General features: G+C 44.9%; 2 protein-coding genes across 2 annotated transcripts; one reads left to right on the top strand and one right to left on the bottom strand.

The window, feature by feature from the left end:
- Positions 1-99: 99 nt before the first annotated feature.
- pdzk1 (PDZ domain containing 1) lies at positions 100-3,742 on the bottom strand. The gene is made up of 8 exons (XM_076159204.1): positions 3,646-3,742; positions 2,730-2,938; positions 2,431-2,644; positions 2,018-2,350; positions 1,252-1,448; positions 939-1,163; positions 491-814; positions 100-391 (listed from the first exon to the last, which is right to left on the bottom strand). Exons 2-8 carry the CDS (start codon positions 2,934-2,936, stop codon positions 347-349), a joined length of 1,545 nt encoding a protein of 514 aa, XP_076015319.1. The 5' UTR covers positions 2,937-2,938; positions 3,646-3,742; the 3' UTR covers positions 100-346.
- A 4,830-nt stretch (positions 3,743-8,572) lies between these two features.
- cckbrb (cholecystokinin B receptor b) lies at positions 8,573-17,723 on the top strand. The gene is made up of 5 exons (XM_076159065.1): positions 8,573-8,735; positions 13,242-13,499; positions 14,955-15,216; positions 15,879-16,006; positions 17,182-17,723. Exons 1-5 carry the CDS (start codon positions 8,573-8,575, stop codon positions 17,721-17,723), a joined length of 1,353 nt encoding a protein of 450 aa, XP_076015180.1.
- The last annotated feature ends 6,682 nt before the right edge of the window (positions 17,724-24,405 follow it).

Here is a 24,405-nt window from a genome sequence, read left to right on the forward strand (position 1 = left end):
CCAACTTCACTGCAAACCTCAGAGAAGGAGGAAGTAACAAAATAAAAGCCCATACAGTCATTTCTGATGTTATTTTCATTTATTTGACCCATAAAAGGCCACAATGTCTTATTCACTGGGAATCTCTCGGTGTTATGGGACATCGTTTAGGCTTTAGGCAGACGGGATAGTTGAATTCATTGACATGGTAACACTGTGCATGATGAAGGTATGAATGACTTTGATGGTGATGTGGGCTCACTAACAGTTAGATCTCTTAGCTGACATCAAAGACAGACCTGTGTGTTTGACTGATGCAGCGGCAGTCGGTGAAATTAGACAAAGATTAAATAAGGAATCAAGAGTCTCAGAGTTTGTCGTCAAAACTTTCAGCAGACGACACAGACGGACTCTAAAAGAGACACAAAAGAAAACCACAATTATTTCTTCCAGCCATGAAATCAAACTCTTAACCGACCTGACTTGAGGCCTTCCTGAATCCAGAACTCACCCTCTCTCTGGTTTGTGCCGGAGGCGTTCCTGGTCGGGCCTCCTCTTCCTCCTCCTCCAGTCTCTCGTCCCGCCCCGTCTCTGAGCTGTGGACCTGAATGGTAGACGTCTGCCCGAGGAGCTGGGGCGTGATGCTCACTCCTTTAGCTACCAGCTGGTCGTAGACACTCTTTTGGGCGACCAGCATGACCAGTGAGTCGCCACTGTTGCGGATCATCAACACCACCTCCTCGTGCATGCTCTTCTCCACATTCACCCAGTTCACCTCCACCACCACGTCTTCGTCCTCCAGACCTGCTCTGTCTGCTGCTCCGCCCCTCACCACCTGGGACAGTGGATGGCGTTGGATGTTGCATTTAGTTTAGATTTAGGCTCTTAAAAGGTGATTTTCACATGAATACGTAGTGATAAACAATGATTCTGTTACTCGATGATCCATGTTCTGGTACCTGTGTGATGGACTGACCACTCAGCCCCTGGATGCCGTTCAGGTGAAAGCCGTATCCACATGCCGCCTTCTCCATCCGACACAGCTTGGGCTTGAGCGGCTCCTCCCTCTCCTGCACAGGCGTGGACGGTCGAACAGGCGTGGATAGAGTGAGGGCCTCTGTGTAACTGGGGGGAGCAGCAGAACCCCTCATCTCTTCCCAGAAGATCATGGGAGACGCTCCTGCCTGTGTGGGGACACAGCTTTGTGTTATCTAGAACGACCTGCTATCTACTGAAATCACTCAAAAGTTGTCCGTGGCGTTCCAAGCTCACCTTCTTGTACATCTGGTCCGTCTCTTTGTCCACCACCAGGAAGCAGAATCTGTTGCCGCTCTGTTTGATTCTGTTCACCAGCTGCTCGTGGCTCAAGCTGTCCACCTCTGTGCCGTACAGTGCCACCAGTCTGTCCTTATCCATCAGGCCCGCCCTGTCTCCTGGGCTGCCTCTGTCTATGTTCTTGATGATGTGGCCTGCATGGTGTCAGTCAACACACACAATCCGAATGACATCACCAGTAACAGGATGTGTGTAATGGTAATGTATGTTTGTATGTTTTGTCTTTTTGAGGTCATTGTAAGAACCTATGGAAACGAACAGCTGTCTGGAGTGTAGAAACCTTGTGTAGCCAGGTGGGAAACGTGTGTAGTTTTCAATATGTCCACGAGGTGACACTGTATGTCATCTAAGGAAGGCATTTTGTTTGTTTGCTGCCACATTCACTCACTGTCCATCGTGTTCCATGTAAGTTAACCCGTAGAATTCAACCCATACTGTTCTTATTGGTGGTATTATTGTTTAGTCAACCAGCATTAAGCAGAAACAGCATACTGAGTGTGTGTTGTGTTGATGAGGATGATGTGGTGCCGTGAGTGTCGAGGTGGAGGACGGCACTAATATGGGGAAGAGCCATTCTCCATTTGAGTTTGTGTTTAATCAACAGTCGTTTAATTTATACATCAGGAGTAAAGAGGTCACCGGGCTACACGGGCACAAACACCTGCTGTGCTCCTTTAACTTATAGTATAGATCATGGGCATGCCTGTGTGGTTGGGCTCCTTTCTGAGGGAGAAGCCTAAGCCGTCCGATCCCCTGGTGATGTCAGCGATGCGCGGCTTGTGCGGGAGGTACTTGGTGGTCGCCAGCCACACTCCCATCTTGAGTTGTTTGCTCTGGTAGTATCTGACCGCCTCTTCGTCCGCCAGCAGGAACATGATGTTGCTCCCCGCCGCCTTGATCATCTCCACTACTCGCTCGTGTGTGGCGTCTTCCACGCTCTCGCCGTTGACCTCCAGCACGCGGTCCTTGACATTGACCCCTGCCATGTCGGCGACGCCCCCTGCCGTCACCTCTGTCATGAACACTCCCTGCTCACCTGGAGAGGATGGAATAGTGAGTATGAGCCAAACAAAAGCAAACACCTTTCAGAGTTCAAACAAGTTCTCCTCAGCTCACCTTTGACTGAGCGGACAGAAAACCCAAAGCCTGCGCCGGACTTGATCAGGTAGCAGAGTTTGAGTTCTGGCGCCTTGTTGGAGACGTTGTTGACAACTGGCGTGGGATGAGTGTCAGCCAGCTCCACGTTCTGTTCTTTGGCTTGCTTGTAGGAAGCTTTATCCAGGATGTGGAACGTGACGGAGACTCCGCTCTCTTTCACCAGGTCCACCACCTGACAGACAGCAGAGGGGGTTTCAACAACAATGCTTTTTCACCGTCCTCAAGTCCGTCTAGCACAAACATTTGCTGTCATTTACCTGTGAGTGGGGAAGTTCATCCACATACGTTCCATTGACACGCACGATCCGGTCTCCATCCTTCATCCCTGCCAGTTCAGCCGGGCCTCCCATTTCCAGGCAGCGTATCAGGTGACCCTTCCTTCCCTGCTCCACCCTCAGGTAGAAGCCAAACGTCTGACCCGGCTTCCTGGTCAGACCAATCACCCTCGGCTTGTACCCAGCCATGTCTTAACACAAATATACACACTATATAAACATTACACACACTAATTATTCCTGTTATTCCTTTTGTACCTCTTAAATATAACAAAGTGGCTGCAAGTTGTTGGATTCACAAAAAAACTGTTGTCTGGGTCGCTTCTCTTTCTTTGCTGTCACACCTCAGTGCGCCTTTTCAGGTAAACCAGTACCAGAGAGGAACCTGTGGCTGTGCTGATAGCTTCAGATAAACGTTAATCCTCTGTGTCACCGTTAATGGTTAACATCAGGCTCAGCTGAATGTGGCAAGGCAAAGTAACAACACAGGTCTGAACTTTGAATCCATATTAAAGAAAGTCGATATATTATATTTATTAGGCCGCTATCACACGAGAGGAAAGGACGCGCGCGCGCGCGCGTGCGTGTGTGTGTGTGTGTCTTAGGTTGGAGCAGGTTCACCTTTAAGTTGGTTTGTCTGCTAGAATTGAACCGTAAACCCGGAAATTAACCCCACAATGCATCTTCAACAATAAAGGAATTAACAGCAACAGGATTTGTGATGTTTAAAAGTATATCACATGTACTTTTACCAAACTACTGGTTAATTTCAAATCGCTATAGAAGTTACGTCAATATATTATTATATTATATTATATTTAAACTATATTGTATTAATGGTTGAGTGTGATTGTAAAGTAATCTCTTGTATAGGAGAGACTGTTATGGAAAGACTCACCAGCTTCTCTTCTCTGCTCAGTGTCCCAAACCAAAGGAAGAGCTCACCTGTCACTGTTTAGCTGTTATCCACTGCATCTACAACCTGTCTCCCTCCTCCTCCTCCTCCTCCTCCTCCTCCTCTCTATCCACGCCTGTATGTCGCTCTCTCACTCTCTCTGCAGGGACTTTGACAGGCCAAAGGTCATCTTAAAGGCTGAGCTATTTAACAGTGTCTCGTGTCAGGAATGTCTCACTGTGCTGTGTGACGATGAAGGAATGATGGAAGCAGAGCGGTCAAAGGTACGGGAAGGAGATAACAATCAGCTGAGTCAGAGATCAGTACGCTCATTAAAGTCATTACAGCACATAAATGCATCGCGATACACATCTGTGACAAGAATTTACAATAGTTTATATTTCTGCATTTGTTATTTGTCAAATGTCTGATGGCCTTAATCAAAGTTTCAATAACAAACAAACACATTCTGCTTAAACAACAACTTTACAGCTCACTGGATTTGCACTGCAGTGAAGAAGAAACTGCTTCATCACTGTTATTTTATATCATTCATTTCTTCTGGGTCCATTACAAAACAAGACATCCTTCTGTTTCTGATGATCTTGTGTGTTTTGTGTCATTGTTGCATCATCCGTCTCGTGATGGACACCATGACATTCCCCTGTAAACTTTCCTGAGGTTTGAACTCATTGTTCCCTCGGCGACTGTCAGAAGTTCAGGCCCTCCAGCTGAAGTTACACTTTTATTATATTCCTGCAGCTCTTCTTCTTCTTCTTCTTCTTCTTCTTCTAGAGTCCATCAGCCAATATCCCATCTCACTCTAATGTAGAAACACGGACGCTGGACACAGTGACAGCACAACAGAATCCTAATACAGGAGCTCAAATTGTATTTTTCTCATATTAAGGTACCAAAGTTCATTGAAATAACATTTGAGCGATGTTCCGCTTCAGTGGTTCTGAGTGTTCTGAGTTTTCTGAAAAACATCCGCTGGGTTCACACGGTGCACCGCTGGGTGCAGTTTCCCAGAACGTCCACGGTTTATGGTTGCTAAGGGCGGGTGTGATGGTTGTAAAAAGGTTTATTAAGCTGTAATGTTGTTGTGCCAAAGATAAACAATCCAAATGTTTCAAATGTGTTGATTGATTCATTGTTTTGCTGCTACTCAGGATTGCTGCTGTGGACGAGGCTCCTTTGTGAACTCGCCCCATTTAATACCTCCACTCTCAATTCAATTAATGTGTGTGTGATTGTTATTCTTCCTCTCTGATGGGATTAATACACACACATCTTTGTCTCCATATACTCAACACACACACACGTATAGCGCCGGTGCACAGCCATTCATTTATAAAGTGACAATACCGTTTGCGTTTCCGCCGCGTCAGCACTTCTCCTCTCACCTCTTCAACACAAACACAATTAGATATAATAAGAGATTCAGTTTTGAAACAGACGGGGACGTGATGGGGACATGATGAGACAGAGACATAATGTCAGCCTGAACTCAAAAACACAATCTAAACATGGCAATTTGTCAGAGTGAGACTAAAGGCGCTGTGGCGACACAACACTGCCCCCTGCTGTTCTACATCCGCCACTAACAGATCCTGTGCTGGAGAATCTACGGTTTATAGTTTACATGTGTCAATACATCTTGAAGTATATAGAAGTATTCAAACTTTGAAAATTAAAACCATTGGAGAAGCAACTTCCAGTTAGCAATAAGCAATAAATGCATTTATTTCACATTGACCATAAAGGCTTCATCCCCAAAGTAGCTATAAACTACAGATGGATTTATTTATCACAATGATGAGTACCACTAAGTATAAGTAACCACATCTCCCCCTGTAATGTATGGAATGCAGAGTCTCCCACAGTGGAAACATCCATCCTTCCATTTCCCACACATGCCATAGCCCGGATGTCTCTCTCCCTTGGGTGGCATCCAGATTAGATGCCCAAACCTCACATCAGTCAGCTCCCTTCAGTGCCATCAAGGAGCAGAGGATCTCGTGTGAGCCCCCCTCCTGATGTCCCGCCCTGTCCTAAAGCTTGCTACATGCTTGTTGCTATGTAACACAACTTCCACGTGTCTAGGTAATCATGGTATTCACGCTTTCATGACCCAGATGCTCTTTCCTTTTCAGTCAGACGCACACATACTTAGTGTGCTGCAGTCTCCAGTTTGTGTGTCCACTTTGAACGGTAAAAGCTCAAAGACAGACGGTCCAGACTGTCCCCCACAAACTGAGGACGGTCACAGTCTGTGCCTCCACTGACCAAACAAACACACATAGATGAGGCTCCCCGGGGGTGAGACACTGTCGATTGGTGTTCCGAGCAACCTCATGTCAACACACTCCCACACACACACATCTCCAGCCCCTCCAGCCACAATCCCACCACAGGCTTGAGAGCCATGTTTGAACAATCGATCCAGAAGGACCAGGAGCCACATCCTGAGGGATTGAAGTGAGAGGGAGGAGATAGAAATCCTTCAGCTTGACTTAGCGCTGTTGCTTTCACTATCCATTACCTGCAGTCATCACCTTTTCATGTGTTTGCAGAGGAGAAGTCACACACACACACACACACACACACACACACACACACACACACACACACACACACACACACACACACACACACACACACGAACACACACACACACACTGTCTGGATGACCAAGCAGGATATGTTTTTGGTGGTGTTTGTCTGTCTGTATGTAAAGAAAAGATATCAACAGATTTCAATGAAACTTGGTTAAATTTAGCTTTAGTTAAAGACTTTTTGTGTTTCCACCCACAATTTTGGTTCACTTGTCACTAGAATTCCTGACCTTTTTTATATAAGCAGCTATCAAAGGGTGCTGTATCTCAAGAATACAGAATACAAGAATACACAGGCAATTTTCTTTACATCAATCAGCCTGATGGTGGCGCTGTAATGACCAGTTTTGCATTTCCCCCTTTACATTTTTAACTCTAAGTCTTTTCCTTATTTCCTTGTCTCCTCCATCCATGGACTAAACCGGACAAAAGCTAGAGTTTCATCCCTCAGTAACAGTAAGAGTCATAATTGGAGGACTGCTCGGCCTTGGTGCAGGTATGCTCCGAGCCTGAGTGACTCCCCGCAGTGTTTACAGTAACAGCAAACTATGCATAGCTCCTAGAGATTACAGCAGCCGTGAGCTGTAAAGTGTCACACCAGACGTGATTATCTCCGTCCTGCCCTCATCTGCGGTGGAGCATCTGTAATCAACACATCATGCCAGGTTGTGATTGCTGCTCTCACCAGGGAGCACTAATGTGGCTCTCATCTTGATTGGCATCCTCACATGGCTTGTTTATCTGGAGTAACTGACTCGTGCACGTGACCTCCCTCAGTCGGCTAATTGGACCGGGAGAAAAATTAGAGGTGGTCCCACAGAAATAATGGAGCCTCTCCTGCGAGGGTCATTTCAGCCTTCAGCGGCGAGGCAGACGCGTTCCCCCGCTCCCCGCAGCAATAACACGCCTCGGCGAGCGTCGACATTTCATGCTCTGAGATGTGCAGGTGGCACAGAAGCAACTGTTCCTGAATGTCTTTATAGGGAAACATCACAGGAGAACATGCAGGGGCAGGCCCACTGGAGCCGTGATGATATCATTCACTCTTTCATCTGTAATATCTACTGTAGGGGATGAGTGGAGGGTGATGATGGTGATGTTCTCAGAGGAGCTCTCAGACTGCACATCTACAGAAACACACTGACTCCAGCAGGTTTATGCACAGTGACATATGGATCTGTACAGCACGGATCAAAGGTGTGTGATTGTGACGTGACACATATCCGCCATAACACCTGCATCACTAGCAGCTGCACTCACACACACCACAGGAGGGCGACACTGTGGGGCACACACACAATATATCAAGTGTCAGGAAGTTACTTCATCTGTGATTCTCTCTTTAAAGTAAATATTTTAATCTAATAACAGATTTCCCAAAGATATCAGATGTTTGGATTTGATGCTGAGACTGTGAGCCATCTGGAGAACAGTCTCTGTACCATCAGTGGCACATGCACCTCAGTTTGAGAACCACTATAGTAATGCATTTGTAATGTTTGTCAAAATCCCTACAATGTGCCATCAAACCTTCTCAGGTTGGCTGACACTGATATAAACTACATTATGGCCCGGATAAGCAGTATTGTTTGGTTACAGTTTGTTAGGAATAGGAATCAGTTTTATTACAATCTACACAATTACCTGAACAGGATCGACTTATAATGAAGATCAGAATGATTACAAAAACACGTTTGTACAGTTTAATAAGAAAGAAAGTGAATGTGATGTTACATATCACCTTATATTTGTATATTCAATGTTTATCATATGTTTCTTATAATTATTACGCAATGTTTGATTATTTGAAAATGTACTGCAAGTTAAGTGCGCTGCTGCCCTATTACCACACACACACACACACACATCCACACACACACACACACACACACACACACACACACACACACACACACACACACACACACACACACACACACACACACACACACACGCATTATAACAGTCCCCCCACTTTGCTCCGCGCCCACTCTGCGCGCTTCAGCGGGTAAAGGCGCGTAAGTGCGCCGCGGGTCTCCACTCTGCCGGGGCGCACGGAGCCTTAAGTAACGCGTGTGATGCCGCACTCACCGTTAGTCAACACACACACACACACACTTCCACACACACACATACATACACACGCGGACTGAAACAGACATAAAAGTGGAGAACAACCGCAGCGTTTGGTTTGTCAGCTGAGGTGAAGTTGCGGAGAGGCAGCAGCGGGATTATGGACGCGCTGAGCGGCTTTAAATCAATACATTAACTACTTTCATGCTTTTTAAAAATAACCTTAGAAACTAATAAATATGGATTTTTATTTGCCTAACGAGACATTTCCGTCGATCGGGTGCTCCGGAGAGCAGGTCGATGCCCCGCACAACGGGACCGGGAGCGGGAGCCTGGAGTCCCTCAACAGCACCTGCGACAACGGGACCGCGCCGCTCAGCCCGCACGGCGTGAGACACAGAGGTGAGGACACGCATGGGGACACGGGGGACAGAGACAAGCTGGGGTTCTATGTTTCATTTATTGTGAAGGTAAAAGGCTGAAGTTACAGTGAAAGAGGATCAGAGAGCAAACAAACAGCCCAGATGTTTGATTGTATAGGAATGAGTGTGATTCTGCTGCATGTGTCCTGTGATGTCTCCTTCAGTGTCCAGGCAGCCTCTGGATCACTGCAGCTCATCTGCTCTCTGGCTGCTCTGTCTCTGTCCCGGAGCAGCTGCCACTTTGTCTGTCCCCACAGCTGTGTATCAGAGCATCTTTATCAGTGTCACACACTCATTCACTTACACACACACACACACACACACAGAACTTTGTGACTCAGGAGTTCAGCTGTTCTGATTCTGCTCAGCACTTATGGGTCAAAGTGCAATGCAGAAGACACAACAAGCCCATATACCCATATATAAGGACACAAGAGACATGCAGGTGCAGATCAATCCCGCCGTGTGTGCCTGTGTGAGTGTGTGTGTGTGTGTGTGTGTGTGTGTGTGTGTGTGTGTGTAACGAGAGCTGCAACACAATCAAGGAATCTTTTGAGCTTTGTCCGTTTCCATTCTGCACTATTTAGTTATTTCACCCACTCAGTCTCACAGATTCTCACCTCCCTCTCTCTCTCTCTCTCTCTCTCTCTCTCTCTCTCTCCCTCTCTCTCTCTCTCTCTCTCTCTCTCTCTCTCCCTCTCTCTGTCTTTCTGCTGCCTATCTGTTCAGCATTCACACGGTTTGTTCTAAAGGGACCACACCTCCAATCCATCATAGAGAGAGAGGGATGATCGTGTTTAACCCTTATAGAGATGCTGCCTCCATCATTAACCCTTAACCAATCTGTCAGCCATCGATTATTCACCTGCGTCTTCACTCTTCCTGTCACTTTCTTGCTCTCTCTCTTCTTCATCACTCTGTTTTGACTTTATGAGGCGGACTTCACTGTCGCTCTGATGTTCCTTCAGGCCAGAGATATCAAACCGTGCCGTGATGAACCTGTCTGCATGCTGTCAGGGATTTTACACGTTAGCTACTCCTGTCTGGCCTCGTCAAGAAACTAAAAGGCCGTGAAAACATTTATTCTCAACTGTGATGAACAATATCTACTTGACAAAAAGATTGTGTTTGTAGCAACAGAGGCAGGAAATTAATGACTTCATCCAGTAAGGAGAAGAATATGGTGATTCTATGTTTAGTGGTTTAAAATGATGCCTCTTTGGGTTTCAATATAGGAAATTAGATCTTTTTAGAAACTTAATAGGACATTTTATGTTTTTCTCTTGCTTTATTTTGTCATTATTTATATTTTTGTGTTATTTCATTATAAAGCGTAACTTAGCATTGTCACAATTGTAAAACTGAAGGCTCACACCAAAGGAAATGCAGGAAATCAAACCCATGAACGTCTTGAAAGCTTTTGTTTTTGATTGGTCCTTTACCTCCATTAAGGTGTTTGCATCCACATGTGACACCTGGTTGAGCACACACGGAGTGTTTGGCCATCGTCTGTCGCGTCACGGATGGCCAGTCAAGAACAGAGCAGGCTGTGATGGAGAGGGCGCCTTAAAGAGATAGTAACTCTAAATTGTCTGTTTTCACTCTGTGTGAATAGCGATGCTACATGCATTTGGAGCAATGAGAGCCGAGGTGTTTGACGACGCACCTCCACCAAGCGCTTAGCAACCTGGGTTTTACTTGTGTATTCTCACCTATACCACCAAAAGGCTCAGGGGGGGTTTTGCGCCGTACGTCTGTCAGTCATCCGCTCGCAGGTCTTAATGTTTCAGGGCCTCCATCAATTGTTCTGCGTTGCGCTTAGCTCGGCGAAGAGTGATATGACATTTACAATGCTGGATTAGCTGCTATAGCTGTGACATTTACCCATATCTCGCTCAGACAGGAGCAGAGCTGCATGCGGCCTGATAGGTGCAGAGACACAAGAGCCAAGAGGGATGTGAACTAACAAATGACACGTGTTACACCGACGACATTCATAAAGAAATGTATGCACTGAAAGGGAACAGCAGATGACTACAGGTGAAACACACATTATTACAAACCCAGCCTGTCTGTCACTGCTTTCACTCTTCACACATTCAGCTCTTGTGTGTTAACTATCATCCAAAATAGCCAACGTTCTTGGTTGGACTCTGCCGCTGTCTGCCGGTGCATTATTGGAAAGCGAGAAGATTAAGAAGAAAGCATTTGTTCGATAGATGTTCAGCAGAGGAAAGTATTGTATACACAGAGCGTGAAGGAGCAGGGAAATGTGCTCAGGGAGTTATTGTTCTCCACACAACCTGCAGGCACACAACACAACTAATTGGCTTCGATTAGGCAGATGCAAAGTGTAACATAATTCATTAGTGAGAGAAAGAGAAAGAGAGAGAAAGAGAGAGAGAGAGAGAGACAGAGAGAGAGTGTGGTTTCCTCGTATCTATCCCATTTTCATTATGCACTTGCTGATGTACCCGTATGCACACACAGGCAGAAGCTGTAGCATGCTCAGTTGTCACTTACTGTTGAAGACGCCCGCCGCGTTATGTCAATAGAGACAACACACACATCGTATTAGAGATTATGGCTGTTTATTTGTGTACCAGTGTGCGAGACAGATGGCGACGCGGCAAGTTATTAGGGAGCTGGTGTGTGTGTGTGTATGTGGGTCCGTGTGAGAGCGAGTGAGAGAGACAAAGAGAGAGAGAGAGAGAGAGGGAGAGAGACTTAGTGTTGCGCTGACCGAGCTGAGCATGAATCCATCACTAAGCTGTGAGATGATACAAACTCCATCTCAGAGTGTTTGGGTGGAGAGCAGAGTCCATTCAGTGGCTTTAAAGCTTCTCTGAGTCCAGCAGATCAGACTTGATGCAGCCAAACCAACTGTGCACAAACCACAGGGTTACACCCCAAGAAATGTGATAAAGGCAAAAATGATGCTGGGAAATCTGAATGAATGATGTCATAGTGATTGATTCTTTGCAAAGGAATCATGTCAGGTGAAGAAGAAGCCCTCTTTCCTAATGCAGCAATAAACGAGCAACAGTTTGACCAAGTAGTTATATAACCTGGAAATGTCTCCAACCAACTGCACTGATAATTCTTTTCTTTCATCTCAGATGTGGCTGGTTGCCGTTTTGTTGCTTGTTGCTCTTTTTTTTGGTGTAACTGAGAGCAGAAGGAGGAAACAGAGACAGAATCTGTGGCAAGTTGCCTCAGAACGACAAGAACTGATACCGATTTGCCGTTTTGAAGAGTGTATTTTGATCCTAGAACAGTTTTAAGGAAATGTCGTTATGCATGTAAGCGAGTGAGTCGTGTGTGTATGCAGTGTGTGTGATGTGTCGGTTCCTTGTGGGCGCCTTTAATCTCCAGCGCATAGACACAGCAGGTAAGCAGTTTAAGTGGTGTGTTCACGGTGATGTGTCTAAGCAGGGGGCCGGGATGAGATAACAGGAATGGCAGAGAACATGGATGTGCTGCAGTGAGAGCTGCAATGGCTGAGAGGGCAGGCAGGGCTGGACTGAAGGCTGCAGCCATTTGGGCCATTAGAAGTATTTTCTCCACCTTAGCTCACAAGTGCAGGACGCAGCGGTCGACTCAGTACCGCTGCTGCTAAACGACTGGAAAGGCAGCGGCAATCAAAGGTGATTACCCACAGTAATTACCAACCTGTGCCGCACACACACACTCGCACACACTCTCACACACGCACGCGCTAAAAGAACATGTGGACCATCACATTTAACATGTAAACATGATTGACAGCTTAACAGGAACACTAAAGGCATTTTCACGGTCCCCTGCCTTTAGACGGCCTTTGGCATCTGTCTGCTTGAAACAGCCCACGTTTACACTCAGTGAGATCATGCCACATCTCCCTACCAAAATGTTAAATTCTGCCAAATTTCCTAGGTTCATGCAAGAAATACTTACAATTTCAATAAAAGTTAGAATCTTAAACAGTATTTGCATTTATATAAAGTAAAAGCCTCTCTCTCTCTCTCTCTTTCTCTCATTCTCACACACTTACACACAGATTGGAGCTTGTGTACTCAGGCGGCGCTGTTCCAGGCTGCTGGGATCGATACAGTCCCTGTGATTGTGTTGCTAATCATGTTAAACAGAGCTGATGAATTGGCTTAACAGGACAAAAAGCTATTAGCAGAAGTTTGTCCTGTCGCCTTCTCTCAAGCTCTCCGACAGCTTTATAAACATTCACACACTATGGGCTTTAGAAATACACAAAGTCGTCTTCAATCACACATATCCCGAATGGGCAACACAGCTGTGCACTAATGTTCAGGCCGGTTATCCGTGCGATTATCTGGGTTTTATTTACCCTCCCCTTGCTCCAAAGCAGCTGGTTATTTAAAAAGTAATTATATATCCTCAGGTTGAGAGGATTATTCCCCTGGATGCCTGATTTTACTGATTATATTTAAATCTGTTGTCCCTCCCCCCTGTCCCCTCCTTCCTGTGCTAGGTGACGACCACACACTCCTGATCCTGATCCTGCTCTACTCACTTGTCTTCTTTCTGAGCGTGTTGGGCAACCTGCTGATCATCGTGGTGCTGACGGTCAACAAGCGTATGCGCACCGTCACCAACACCTTCCTGCTGTCGCTGGCCGTCAGTGACCTGATGATGGTGGTCTTCTGCATGCCCTTTACCCTCATCCCCAGCGTGCTCAAGGACTTCATCTTTGGAGCTGCCATGTGCAAGATAGTGGCCTACCTAATGGGTGAGAGAAGGAGTTTGGCTCAGGGAAAGGAGGAGATTCACACAGCATATCCTCCCTCAGGGCTGAACCAGAGATTACAAAAGAGCAATGAGGGCTTACAATTTCTTTGACCTTTTCTGGTTATAATTACTTAGAAATGAGGGCAGAAGTGAGGTCACATATTCTTGGGGAAAATGCAAAAGAATTCACTTTAACTCCCACAATCATTTAAGCCCTGATGCTTAAGTTTCTAATTTAGTCATAAGGACAATTTCTGCAGGTGAAAAACCAGATTTTAACTCCCAATGTAATCTTCCAGTGGAGGATTTCCAAACTGTAGGGAGCTGCCTAAAAGGAGGGAGCTGCCTAAAAGGAACACATAACAGTGTTTCAGTATGGTACTCAGACTGTACTTAAGAACAGGGGAGGTGAGCGCGTGCAAAAAGGTGTCAGTCACCTTTGGATGGGAGGGAGCAGTAAGTCTCTAGATGGAAATTAAAAATCCATATAGCCAGGAAACAGTTTCTCAGAGGTAAATGAAAGATCAGCATTAATACCAAGATCCCAGATATCATCACAAAACATTGCTGCTTCTAGAGGCAGGGCTTCACTAAATAAGGACACATGTCATAAGTAAGATTGCATAGATGACACTTTAAAGGAATAATGCCATTGAAAGAGATGGACTGAACTTGAAACCAGCAGAGAGAAAGAGAATACAAACTGTGAGTGTGGGATATGATGATGGAAGAAAAACACTAGACAAAATGGAGCCAGATAAGGAACCCCCAGAGGAAAATCCAGCTGAGAAAATGCATAAAAAGAGAGATTAAGACAAACTAAACAACAGAATGCAGTGAATGAAGAGGAGCTGGATGTGGACAGGCCTTGGGGAGAGAGATACGGGCTGATTGGTCTTCGGCCCAGCTGGCTGGGCTCTGAGGCTGCTCCCATAGGTACAGATAGTGTAGCCCATCAGTGTCCTGACCCCACACACACACAAACACACACACACACACACACACACACACACACACACACACACACACACAAACACAGACCTTTGTTTGTAATATAGTCTAGCAGCCGACGTGGATTTGAGAGGTAAAGAGTAATTTCCCGTCCTAGCCTGTCAGTAGAGAGACGGCAGATCCCATCAGAGGCAGAGGTCAACATGATTTCCTCTGCCACAATATTCAGATAGCCATCTCCTCCTCTCCACCCTGCACCATATTCATATGTAACAGCGGCAAAACGTGCCACGCATTATGCTCCACAGTTTTGTTTGCAATATCAGCTGCAGATACTCTGGGTCCAGCCACACAACAGGTTTTTTGTTATTTCTTTCATGGGAGCAGAAACTCTTCTACACAAAGGAGCTAATAAGACTTCTTCTGTTAAACAAAAAGATCCAGGGACAGACAGCCCCACATTTGTTTACTCAATTATTTAATATTCTTTCTTCTTTTGTCACAGGAATATCAGTGAGCATCTCCACCTTCAGTCTAGTTGCCATAGCGATTGAGCGCTACAGTGCCATCTGCAACCCTCTGAAGTCCCGGGTGTGGCAGACTCGCTCCCATGCCTACCGGGTGATTGCTGCGACTTGGGTGTTGGCCTTCATCATGATGACTCCCTATCCTATAGTCAGTAATTTAAACACATACCGCCGACCGGACAACACGACTGCACACAGGTGTCGCCACAACTGGCAACTGGCAAAGGCGGAACAGACCTGGTGAGTCTGTGAGACAACTTAAAGTGATTCTTCTCTATTACATATCAATATGGACGTGAATGCAGTTAAAGGAGGTTCACTGGGAGCCTGAGGAGCTTCTTTTGGTGAAGTTCACTAGTGTTGTGATTCTTAAGCGGAGGTATCTGTTTACTTTTTCTTTGCTCTGCCAAAATCTGTTGAATGTTAATGGTAACAACAAGTCAACAACAACAACACATAAAATCCAACACAACTTAAATGTTTATGACCAGATCCTCCATTAATCTGTTTTACTGCCTTGATGCTCCTTCAGCAAAATGCAGTGTTTGGTGTCAAATAAACTTCAGGTGAACTTTGTCTGCGCCCAAGGGATTTCTCTCTCTCTGTGTGTGTATGTGTATGGATGAGAGAGAGAGAGATAGTAAGAATGTCTGTGCTCTCTCAGCCAGGCATGCTACACTGACACACCGTCCATGTTTGGAACTCTTGGATCCGGGCCCTTTGTTAAGCAGCTGTATTTATTTTTTTGTGCCTCAATTTGCACTTGAGTAAAAGCACGTTTACACCTCTGATATGTGCTGGTGAATGTACAAATCTGCATGCACAGATGGCCTTGTGTTGACATGACTCCTCGTGTGTCTGTGGGCACATTGGAATATTTGCCTCTGGTGTGTTTTTCTCAGGTACATTCTGCTGCTGCTGGTCCTGTTTGCCATCCCAGGGGTGGTGATGATCGTAGCCTATGGACTCATCTCCAGAGAGCTCTACAGGGGCATCCAGTTTGAGATGGGCCACAAGAAAGAGTCTACTGGTGAGGACCTTTACAGTGTAATGTGTGTGTACTGTGAGAGCTGAATATAAGGACAATATTACACACTATTATTCTAATGTAACAGGTGTGCTATTGAATTGATGTGGAAATAACCTGAAATATGGACCGATGGTTTGAGTTCAGTCCCATGAGTGATGTCAGGTGAACACAGATTCAGCCCTGCAGAGAGAGACGGCCTGTGTGTAGAGGCAGGTGGTGAAGTTCACAGACATACATCATTATGGTGACAACAGCCTATAGAAACCATAGATCGGCCCTAGAAAAGCAATAAAAGTGAGGTGGCGTAGGAAAACAGCAGTAAACTAAAGTAAATACTACTGCACTCCCAGCAAACAGCAGGTGAGCCAGGTTGTTTTGAGTGCAATGGCATTTATGTTCTGAAGGAAAAAATGTGAGTCATTCAATTACACCGAACATCCAACTGGCACTTTTTAGGAGCTTACCCATGATTCCTCTGACATTCACTATAATCACAAACATTTCATTAGCACAGTAAACACTGTAAGGCGCGCTTTGGTGGATGTATGAGAATCCACCCAGGATGATAACAGCTCGGCGTGTGTTTGCAGATGTTCCATTAGAGGATGGAATTGGCTGGCTGGTGTGGGTCTGGACACCCCCATCTGTTTGGGTTTAGAGAGAGAGAGAGAGAGAGAGAGAGAGAGGGAGAGGGAGAGGGAGAGGGAGAGAGAGAGATGGTCCGGGAAAAGAGCCTGGGAGACAACCGGAGGGGATAGAAAATGGTTAAAATTGTTGACACCCGTTTCCTGTTTGTGGCTGCTTGCATCAGAGCTTTTTTTACTGTACTCAGTCTCCTCCTCAATAGCTTCTCTTTAAACACCGATGACTTTGGGGAAATGTTGGTACATGACTGAATGTTATTAATAGATCACAATTTCCCCTGATGGTTGATGACAGAGGAAAAAGTGAGTGTTGACGTGAGTCACTGTTATGATCATTAAAGTGAGCAGCTGCTTTTCAGGAGCAACAATTTACTCCAAATCATCTCAGCGGAAGATATTCCTTACTGGTTGTGTACTTCAAACTTTTTTGTTATTTATCTTTAAATTCTTTAATTCACCAACCGTTTTGTATGACCAGTCTTCGGACTGAACCCGATGTGCTTCAGAGATGGACTCTGCTTCTCCATACAGGTGTGAAGAACGGCCTGACCTCCACTGTGTCTGGTGCCAGTGATGATGGAGATGGTTGCTATGTTAACGTGGTCCAGAGGCCCAACTCCATGGAGATGTCCACGGTAGGTACCTCAGGCCGACCACCAAAGGCAGAAAAGCCACGCAGAAACACATCTGGGGCCAAGCTGGAGGCCAAGAAGAGGGTGATTCGCATGCTGGTGGTGATCGTGGTCCTGTTCTTCTTCTGCTGGATGCCGCTCTACTGCGCCAACACCTGGCGGGCTTTCGATGACGTCTCCGCCAAACACGCCCTCTCAGGGGCGCCCATCTCCTACATTCATCTGCTGTGCTACACCTCCGCCTGTGTTAATCCCATCATTTACTGCTTCATGAACACACGTTTCCGCAAAGCTCTGATTTCTACCTTCTCCTGCTGTGTTGCACCTTGCAAACGTCATCATCGCCGCGGGCTACGGGACAACGAGGAGGATGTTATGGCAACGGGAGCATCCATGTCCAAGTTCAGCTACACCACAGTCAGCACGATGGGAACCTGCTGAGATGGATGCAGCCCGACCAGGAAGAGAGAGTTACTATGGCAACACAGAACCTCACATTCTTTGTTTTCATGCCAAATTTTACGTTGTTGGTTGAAGTAACAGAGTGTAACAACGAATTATAAAGCTCCACCTACAACTGCCAGTGAGATTGTGTAGGGATCATTAAACGGAACCCTACAATGTCAGCACCTTCAAACTATATTCATTTATCTTATAAGTACTTGTGTTTGTTGAGGTGAAGTGATGTCTGGAAGTATGGCGTGTGTGTGTGTGTGTGTCGTGAGTGTAGCTATAGATTTGACAGACCACCGGCTACCTGATTACTATAGTCTGCACAGTGTTTTGGTGTGCGTTGCTAATGTTTATCCCTCTTGTGATGATTGATGATGATGATGTTGATGCTGCACTTGCCTTCTGGACTAAGTGCCTGCTTATAAGTGCTATTTTATATTAGCTTACTGTTGATTGCCTCATTCATCACAGACACATAATCAGAGTCTAATTAAAGGAAGATATAGAAGTTGGGAAGTGGAGTGGAACGTCTCACTTCTAAATAACATCTTCTTAACAAACTGGAAATGAGTGGAACTGATGAAGAAGTGGGCTGTCGGCTGTTTGTGGGTCCATGATAAACAGCTGAGATGGCAGTAGCTGATAGCCGATTACATATTTCTGTGTGCTGCCATGCATCTGCAGACAGGACCAAACGTTTAAAGGATTATCTGACTATTTAATTGTTTTTCTTTGTCACACTGTGGCCTAGAGTTTGGGGGCAGTAAATCAGCGTAATGCTCCTTCAACCACCCAGCACGCAGTTTTCAACAGGTTCTAATGAGTGTGGCTCTTCTCTTCTAACTCTATTCTGAATATTTCAGGAACAATATCCAAGTGTGACCGATGCCTCGTCTGTCCTCTCCATTACAGTAATAAACCATTGAGCTCCTCTGGCTCAAAACACAAGCAAACCCCCTTCTACCCCTGTGTGTTTGATGTGGCGTGGGCTAATAAACAGTGTGACGAGCTGAAGTGCCACAGGTACACACACACCTCCTGTACCATTTAGTGTGTCTGCGGCTGTACCGGTGCTGCTTCAGACGTCACAGCCCATAATGTAACCCATGATGTTATTAAATTTCTGTACATCATTCTCACTTTACCTCAGAATAGATTCAATCAATGTCACACATTACAGAGCCAGCAGGAGGAATCTCTGACACAGCTGTTTGGTTTCTCACCCCCCTGTGTTTGGCACCGGTTGTAATTTACACTTTAGGTGATTTAGCCTCACTGACAGATCCAAACTGGTTAGGTATCGTCAGGTGTTTTAGATTAGATTGCGTCTTTGGAAAGTTCACACACACAGCATTGCTTTGTCTCTGAGCTGAGATCACGACTGTTGCTTTCACTCAGTATAGACCGGAGCCATTAGAGGTTAAAGAGAGTTAGTGTTTGTTGTATCTTCTGCAGTGTTTGTGAGTTCCTGAGCTCACCTGCAGCCTCCAGCAGCCTCGCTCGCCTCACACTAATTGTCGTTTATGGCCTAAACCCTGGCAGGCAGCACGGATGAGCATAATTCACTGAGTGCACCGCAGCTTGACGCTGTCAGTGTCACAATAATAGATGCACGGTCTGTCCTTTGTGAGAACTTTTTGTTGAGCATCAATGGGCCTCTGTAGCTTTTGTGAACTTCATAAAGCTTCCAAGAATTTATTGTGTGCACTGATCTTTTTGTGTTCAGAATAGAACCCATACTGCTACTTTACTGCAGGAAACTGACATCCAGCATGGCAGAAGATTCTCTCAGAGACACCAATCTGTTGTCTTCATGCCTGGATGGGTTCTGAACGCATGCTGAAACATGTAGACTAGGACATGAAATACTTATAATCAGATGCTAATGAATGCATATCCGCTCAAAGTCCTCCCATTGAGAGAAGCAGCAGCAAGTTTCACACACGCGTTGTTGTAGTGACAAAGGTTTAGTGAGTCAGGGCTTCACTTGAGTCCCTTCATGCTGACTGAGGAGCCATTATTTTTGCAGCCAAAGAGTCTTGCGTTTATGTATTTGCTGACATTCTCTGTCTGCATCCTGGACGATTCTTTCATGTTGCCATCTGCTGCTCAGTGCTGCAGCAGACATCCACATCCCTGCTCCAGGGCTTAGTTAAAGCATATCTCATCCTCCCCCTCACCTACAGGCTCTGTATGGACCACCTCATCCAATGGCTTCTTTCTTTTGCAAGCAGGGGAAGTATTTAAAGATTTATACCCCAGGGCTTTGAGTATTTATATATTATGCAATTCCACTGACCCTCATTTCAGAGACAAGTTATTATATTACTTTTGACTATACACTAGTTAATATATCTTATCAAGATTAACTTAAGGTTGCTGGCTGTGCTAAGTGCTAACTACAGGCTGCTGTTGTGTAGTTTAGGATTTGAAATGTCCGATTGCATTTCCCATTCAAATATTGAGGAAAACCAACAAAAACAAGGAGGAAAAAAAGGGAAAGTTACTTTGATAGTAATATGCCACCTAACAATAACAAAGCACTAGCATGTTAAATATTAACTGTAATCTTCTTAAGCTCTGCAGCTTCAAATGCTGAATGTTCTGGAAAACTGCCAAATCAAAGTATGATTCCTTGGAGCCACAGTGGATCAGGGAAAGGAGGAGATATGGAGATTTGAATTTAATACTGAATTAAATTTCCTTACAAATGCCAGATGATGTTCTGCTCAGATCTCAGACTTCTCAGCCTCGGCCTCTGCATGTGTGACTCTAACCTAATAGTGTGTTCAACCAAAATCAACTGTGCAGAACTAATGTGGTAGAATTTGTCTCCAGATAACCTTGATCTGCTTGTGGCCATGAATAAACCGCTCCTTAGGTGAGTAAACATAGAAGAAATTTAAAATGCCACAGTAAAGGAATGCAGTAAGGCTCTCGGCTGTGTTGTTACTTAAATACGCATAGTGAGATTTATTCCGCAGAGCTACTGTATGAGAGGCTGATTTACCCAATCCAACACACACACACACACACACACACACACACACAGAATGCCAAGTCCCATGGAAATTAACAATTACTGTGGCTGACCACATTGTCATTAAATTAAGCGGTGGTCTTTGACAAGGTTTCAATGTTAATTCACTATGGCCATTCACGCCAGCGCTCGTAACAGATGTAATGATAACATACAGTCTGCAGTGGTGGCAGGTTGGTGGTTTTATGTTTAAGTTTCAAATGTGATGAACAGTGGGACTAAAGGTTATTCTTCAAATGGAAATCTGCTCTTGTTTTATTGAAATAGTGTATCTCATTTGAAGGCATTCCACTTTGCTGTCGACCGTCATATTTGTGCATTTTACTTTTTCATATAGGGAGTAACAGTAACATACAATGGAAGATAATGAAGATCAGGTTCTCTCCCTCGCCAAACACAAGATTGCACTCAAACGTATATAAGAAATGGAAGTATTACAGTATTATTCAACAGACTGGTTGCGTTTAAAGAATCCTCCTCTACACCCCAACAAGCTGCAGCCCAGGAGATCACACCACAGGCTTGAGGTTTCACTGAGCAGGTCCCATTTTGCTAAGGAAGCTGCTGCACTCTTGAGGTGTTAAAGGCACAAATATGAGGCGTTCACATTGAGCATTGAGGCGCAGTGAGAAACTACAGCTACAATGCAAATGTGTTGAGTGTAAATGTGCAGCTATGTAAATATGATAAACAAACAGGTAACAGTGTCTGTGGCACGTTGAAGCAAGCTGCTAAGCATGCCAAGCCAGTCAAGACAGTATGTTTACATACACACACCATACTCTCATATGTGTCTGTACTGTGATTAACGCAAAAAAATACAGGTACACATATATAGATGAAGTGAACAGTGGTCGCTTAATTGTCGTAAGGGAAAAGTTTCCATTCCAGTCGCATAAGTCTGTTTGCTGTTATATGTAATAATAATGTTTACAGTTTAAGATTGCAGTTCTCTGTCTCTGTCTTTGTAAATCACACCTCCTAGCTTCTCCAAATGTTATGTTGTTGTTACTGGTTGCCTCAGACGGTGTATAACAATCCATTGCAATCAACAGCCATACATTCGTTGACAAAATGATGTAAATGTGCAGTGAGTGCCGGGGGAGGGTGAATGATTGGGTCCTTGTCCAGCTGTGTCGTTGGCGGCTGCCAGGCTGGACATTCATCCTTGTTCACCCGAAAGCAAAGCTCATATTTGATGGGCAAATGTGCCTGACTTGGCAGCGCAACCAACAGGAATTTGGCTCAGCAGTGGCGAGGCGATAAAAGCGATTGGCCAGTTGAGCGGCAAACAAAACTCAGGCAAAGATTTCAGGTTGGGTTGTAAATCTTTGCTTGTGGGCAATTTATGAGCAATTACAGCGTGATTTGGCTTTAACATTGAGATTAATGCTCAGAGTGCAGCACATTATAAAGGGATTTGTGTTTTCATTTTGACATTTGCGATATAATGAATATGTATCTGCCACTCCAGGCATCATCTGATCCAAACGGACTGTAGAAATAATTTTTGTGGAACATGTTTAGTGAATTTAGGAGTAGATCAGCCATCGTGCTGTACAACTGTATGTGGTCACGCTAAGCAACACACAGATAAACTGTCCCACCTGTACTCACGCCCATATCAGCTCTGTGCTTGTGTCACATCGTGCACCTTGATATACAAATTATGTGAAATCGTGTGTATTTGGATGGTTTCTGTGTATCAGCGATATAAAGCAGTGTGTTTTGTTTTGTGTGTTTAAGCAGCTTAGAGCTCGTTTAGACTGTGGTTTGATAAGAGACAAGCAGCGATGAAGAGTCAAAGAAGGAAGTAAAGGTACATCTACTTAAATGGTCGTAGTTGCCAGGCCACCATTGCCTTAAGCGTGTTTTGGTGTATCTGTGTGTAAATGTGGGCACGTGTGTATGTGTCAGTCGGGGATCTATAGTTGCGTGTGTGTGTGTGTGTGTGTGTGTACAGGCATGAGTCACTTCTTTGTTGGATGTGAAAGGAAACAAAAACCACAGGAAAGAACACAGGAAATAGCAACAAGCAGTGAATACACATTACTTACGCTTAGCACCGACATGTGCAGTGTGAGCTTAATAACAGGACTTCTGCCTTTCCTGAAAAAACAGAACTACGAAGAAAAAAAGGCTGTAAAAAAAATATGTGGCGTGGTTTTCTTCAGCTGCTGTCTTTGCAACCATCTTGACACGTGTTTTGTGCTGCCACATCGCTGTAAAGCCTCGCGTGTTTACTCGTGCTGTGGAATGTCGCTTCCGTTCTATCTAATAAGCTCTCAATGGAGGGCGGTCAGCGTGTCTGCCTGCAGCGTGACAGATTCATTGCTATTATGATTGTTGTCACAGCTACTATTCACTGTTTCTGACTTGGCAGAGAGAGATAATGTGCGATCTCTCCGCACGAGCATCATCCGCTCGGTACTTGGGCTTTGTATATATTTCAAGTATGGAAAATATGCGAGTGTGCACGCACGTGTGTGTGCTGACGACACAAATAGAGAGGGAGAGTTGCGCTTACGTGCGATTTGTGAACTTTGATTGTGTTTTGCTTGATGCCGTGGTTCACTGACAATGATGGACACTGTTCAGTATCTGTCAGATTCTCTCTCTCTCTCTCTCTCTCTCCCTCTCCGTCGCTCACTGAAGTCTGAAATGCATACACAAACAAATTTAAACATGTATGTACATATTCACCTGCTTTTGCTTTTTTGCTTGTATAATATCTAATTCAAATAAATCCTCTATGTCAACATTTGTCCGGTCTCATCTTTACCAAAGCCCTTCTTGTGTAAGGTAGGTTAACAAAACTACATGAGGGAACAGATATATGAACAGAACAATACAATACAGATCAGATACAGATGTCAGATCTCGTGGTTCTGTCTAAGGACCTCCAACAAAACAAGACAATTTTGTGTTTTATGCCATTTTCAGTGACTGCAAATGAGACTAACTGAACACGACCGCGACCGTGTGAGTGAGTGTGTGAAACCTTAACCCTTCATTTGTGTGGCTATGTCCACCACCAAAGGAGTGCAGAAGAAAACAAACGTCACCTTCAAACGGGTGCTGTGAAAGGTTTGTAACATATCAAGCTCATTTAAAGCGACTTTAGATGAACACAGTGATGGTTCATTAGAGGCTGTATGTGCTCTCCTCCTGCTCAGCTGTCTGAAGGCTTTGTTTCGTCTTGGAGTCGATGTTCAGTCACCCAAGTGGGAATAAATGCTGCTCCTTTTTCCCACACTAGTTAGAAATGCAGAAGCCTTACGGATGAATGGAAAAGCGTATTCCAGTGTCACATTCCAGTCCAGTGATTGCACCTCGACTACCTTGACTCAGTGTGTACCCAAATCCAGTATTCAGCTGCTTCTTCTGATTTGGATACAGCAAATGGATCATAGGTTTGAAAACAAGTGTAAGACTTGGATAACTTTGAGATTCTACAGTATTTTCAATGTTGATCTGCTTTATGTAACAAATAGCAACACCTACTCCAATAAATCCTACCTATATGAAGCTTATCTAAAAATTCATGACTTCCATTTAGAAAGGAGCAAAGCAATGTGGAAATTTGAGAAGTTGCAGTGCACCAGCATGGCCTCTTATTGCTACGCCTCC

Source organism: Genypterus blacodes, unplaced genomic scaffold, assembly GCF_046128005.1.
Source record: "Genypterus blacodes isolate CSIRO-AG114 ecotype Tasmania unplaced genomic scaffold, CSIRO-AGI_Gbla_v1 ptg000093l_1, whole genome shotgun sequence".
Classification (NCBI taxonomy): Eukaryota; Metazoa; Chordata; class Actinopteri; order Ophidiiformes; family Ophidiidae; genus Genypterus; species Genypterus blacodes.